Source organism: Coturnix japonica, unplaced genomic scaffold (genome assembly GCF_001577835.2).
Source record: "Coturnix japonica isolate 7356 unplaced genomic scaffold, Coturnix japonica 2.1 chrUnrandom640, whole genome shotgun sequence".
Taxonomy (NCBI): Eukaryota; Metazoa; Chordata; class Aves; order Galliformes; family Phasianidae; genus Coturnix; species Coturnix japonica.
In genome coordinates, this window is record NW_015440007.1 from 27,121 (window position 1) to 28,581 (window position 1,461).

The 1,461-nt window shown below is 46.6% G+C and overlaps 1 protein-coding gene across 1 annotated transcript in view; it reads left to right on the plus strand.

Moving 5' to 3' along the window:
• Window positions 1-1,129, plus strand: part of LOC107307508 (glucose-6-phosphate 1-dehydrogenase-like) — a gene marked incomplete at its 3' end in the record, with an annotated part of 9,450 nt that extends 8,321 nt beyond the window's left edge. Inside the window, exons 3-4 of the mRNA XM_015851014.2 lie at window positions 8-140; window positions 1,107-1,129. Of these exons, the coding sequence (XP_015706500.1) occupies window positions 8-140; window positions 1,107-1,129 (156 nt within the window). The remainder of the gene's footprint in view (window positions 1-7; window positions 141-1,106) is intronic.
• Window positions 1,130-1,461: the final 332 nt, after the last annotated feature.

Genomic DNA, 1,461 nt, shown 5'->3' on the forward strand with positions numbered 1-1,461 from the left:
CCCGCAGTTGGACCCGCCTCATAGTGGAGAAGCCGTTTGGTCGGGACTCGGCGTCGTCGCAGGAGCTGACGGAGCAACTGAGCGCGTTGTTCAGGGAGGAGCAGCTCTATAGGATGGACCATTACCTGGGCAAGGAGATGGTGCAGAGCCTCATGGTATTGAGGTATAACCCTATAGGGATCCTATGGGCATCCCATAATAACCCTATAGTGATCCTATGGGGGTATAGTGATCCTATGGGCATCCCATAATAACCCTATGGGGATATATAGGGATATATGGGGTTATAGTGATCCTATGGGGATATATGGCCCCATAACTGACCATTACCTGGGCAAGGAGATGGTGCAGAGCCTTATGGTCTTAAGGTATCCCATAATAACCCTATAGAGAGCCTATGGGGGTATAGTGATCCTATGGGGGTATATGGGGTATATGGCCCCATAACTGACCATTACCTGGGCAAGGAGATGGTGCAGAGCCTCATGGTGTTAAGGTATCCCATAATAACCCTATAGAGAGCCTATGGGGGTATAGTGATCCTATGGGGGTATATGGGGTATATGGCCCCATAATAACCCATAACTGACCATTACCTGAGCAAGGAGATGGTGCAGAGCCTCATGGTACTGAGGTATGGCATCCCATAATAACCCTATAGTGAGCCTATGGGGGTATATGGGCATCCCATAATAACCCTATAGTGATCCTATGGGGATATAGAGAGCCTATGGGGAGATATGGCCCCATAATAACCCATAACTGACCATTACCTGGGCAAGGAGATGGTGCAGAGCCTCATGGTCTTAAGGTATCCCATAATAACCCTATAGAGAGCCTATGGGGTTATAGTGATCCTATGGGCATCCCATAATAACCCTATAGTGATCCTATGGGGGTATATGGGCATCCCATAATAACCCTATAGTGATCCTATGGGGGTAAATGGGCATCCCATAATAACCCTGTAGTGATCTTATGGGGGTATATGGCCCCATAACGATCCTATGGGCATCCCATAATAACCCTATGGGGTTATAGTGATCCTATGGGGGTATATGGGGATATATGGCCCCATAACTGACCATTACCTGGGCAAGGAGATGGTGCAGAGCCTTATGGTGCTCAGGTATCCCATAATAACCCTATAGTGATCCTATAATGATCCTATGGGGTTATAGTCATCCTATGGGCATCCCATAATAACCCTATAGTGATCCTATGGGGATATATGGGCATCCCATAATAACCCTATAGTGATCCTATAGGGGTATATAGGGGTATATGGCCCCATAATAACCCATAACTGACCATTACCTGGGCAAGGAGATGGTGCAAGAGCTCATGGTAATTGAGGTAATGGCTATCCCATAGATAACCCTTATAGTGAGCCTATGGGGATATATGGGCATCCCATAGAACCCTATAGGTGATCTCTAGGGAAAAAAAAATAAAAAAAAA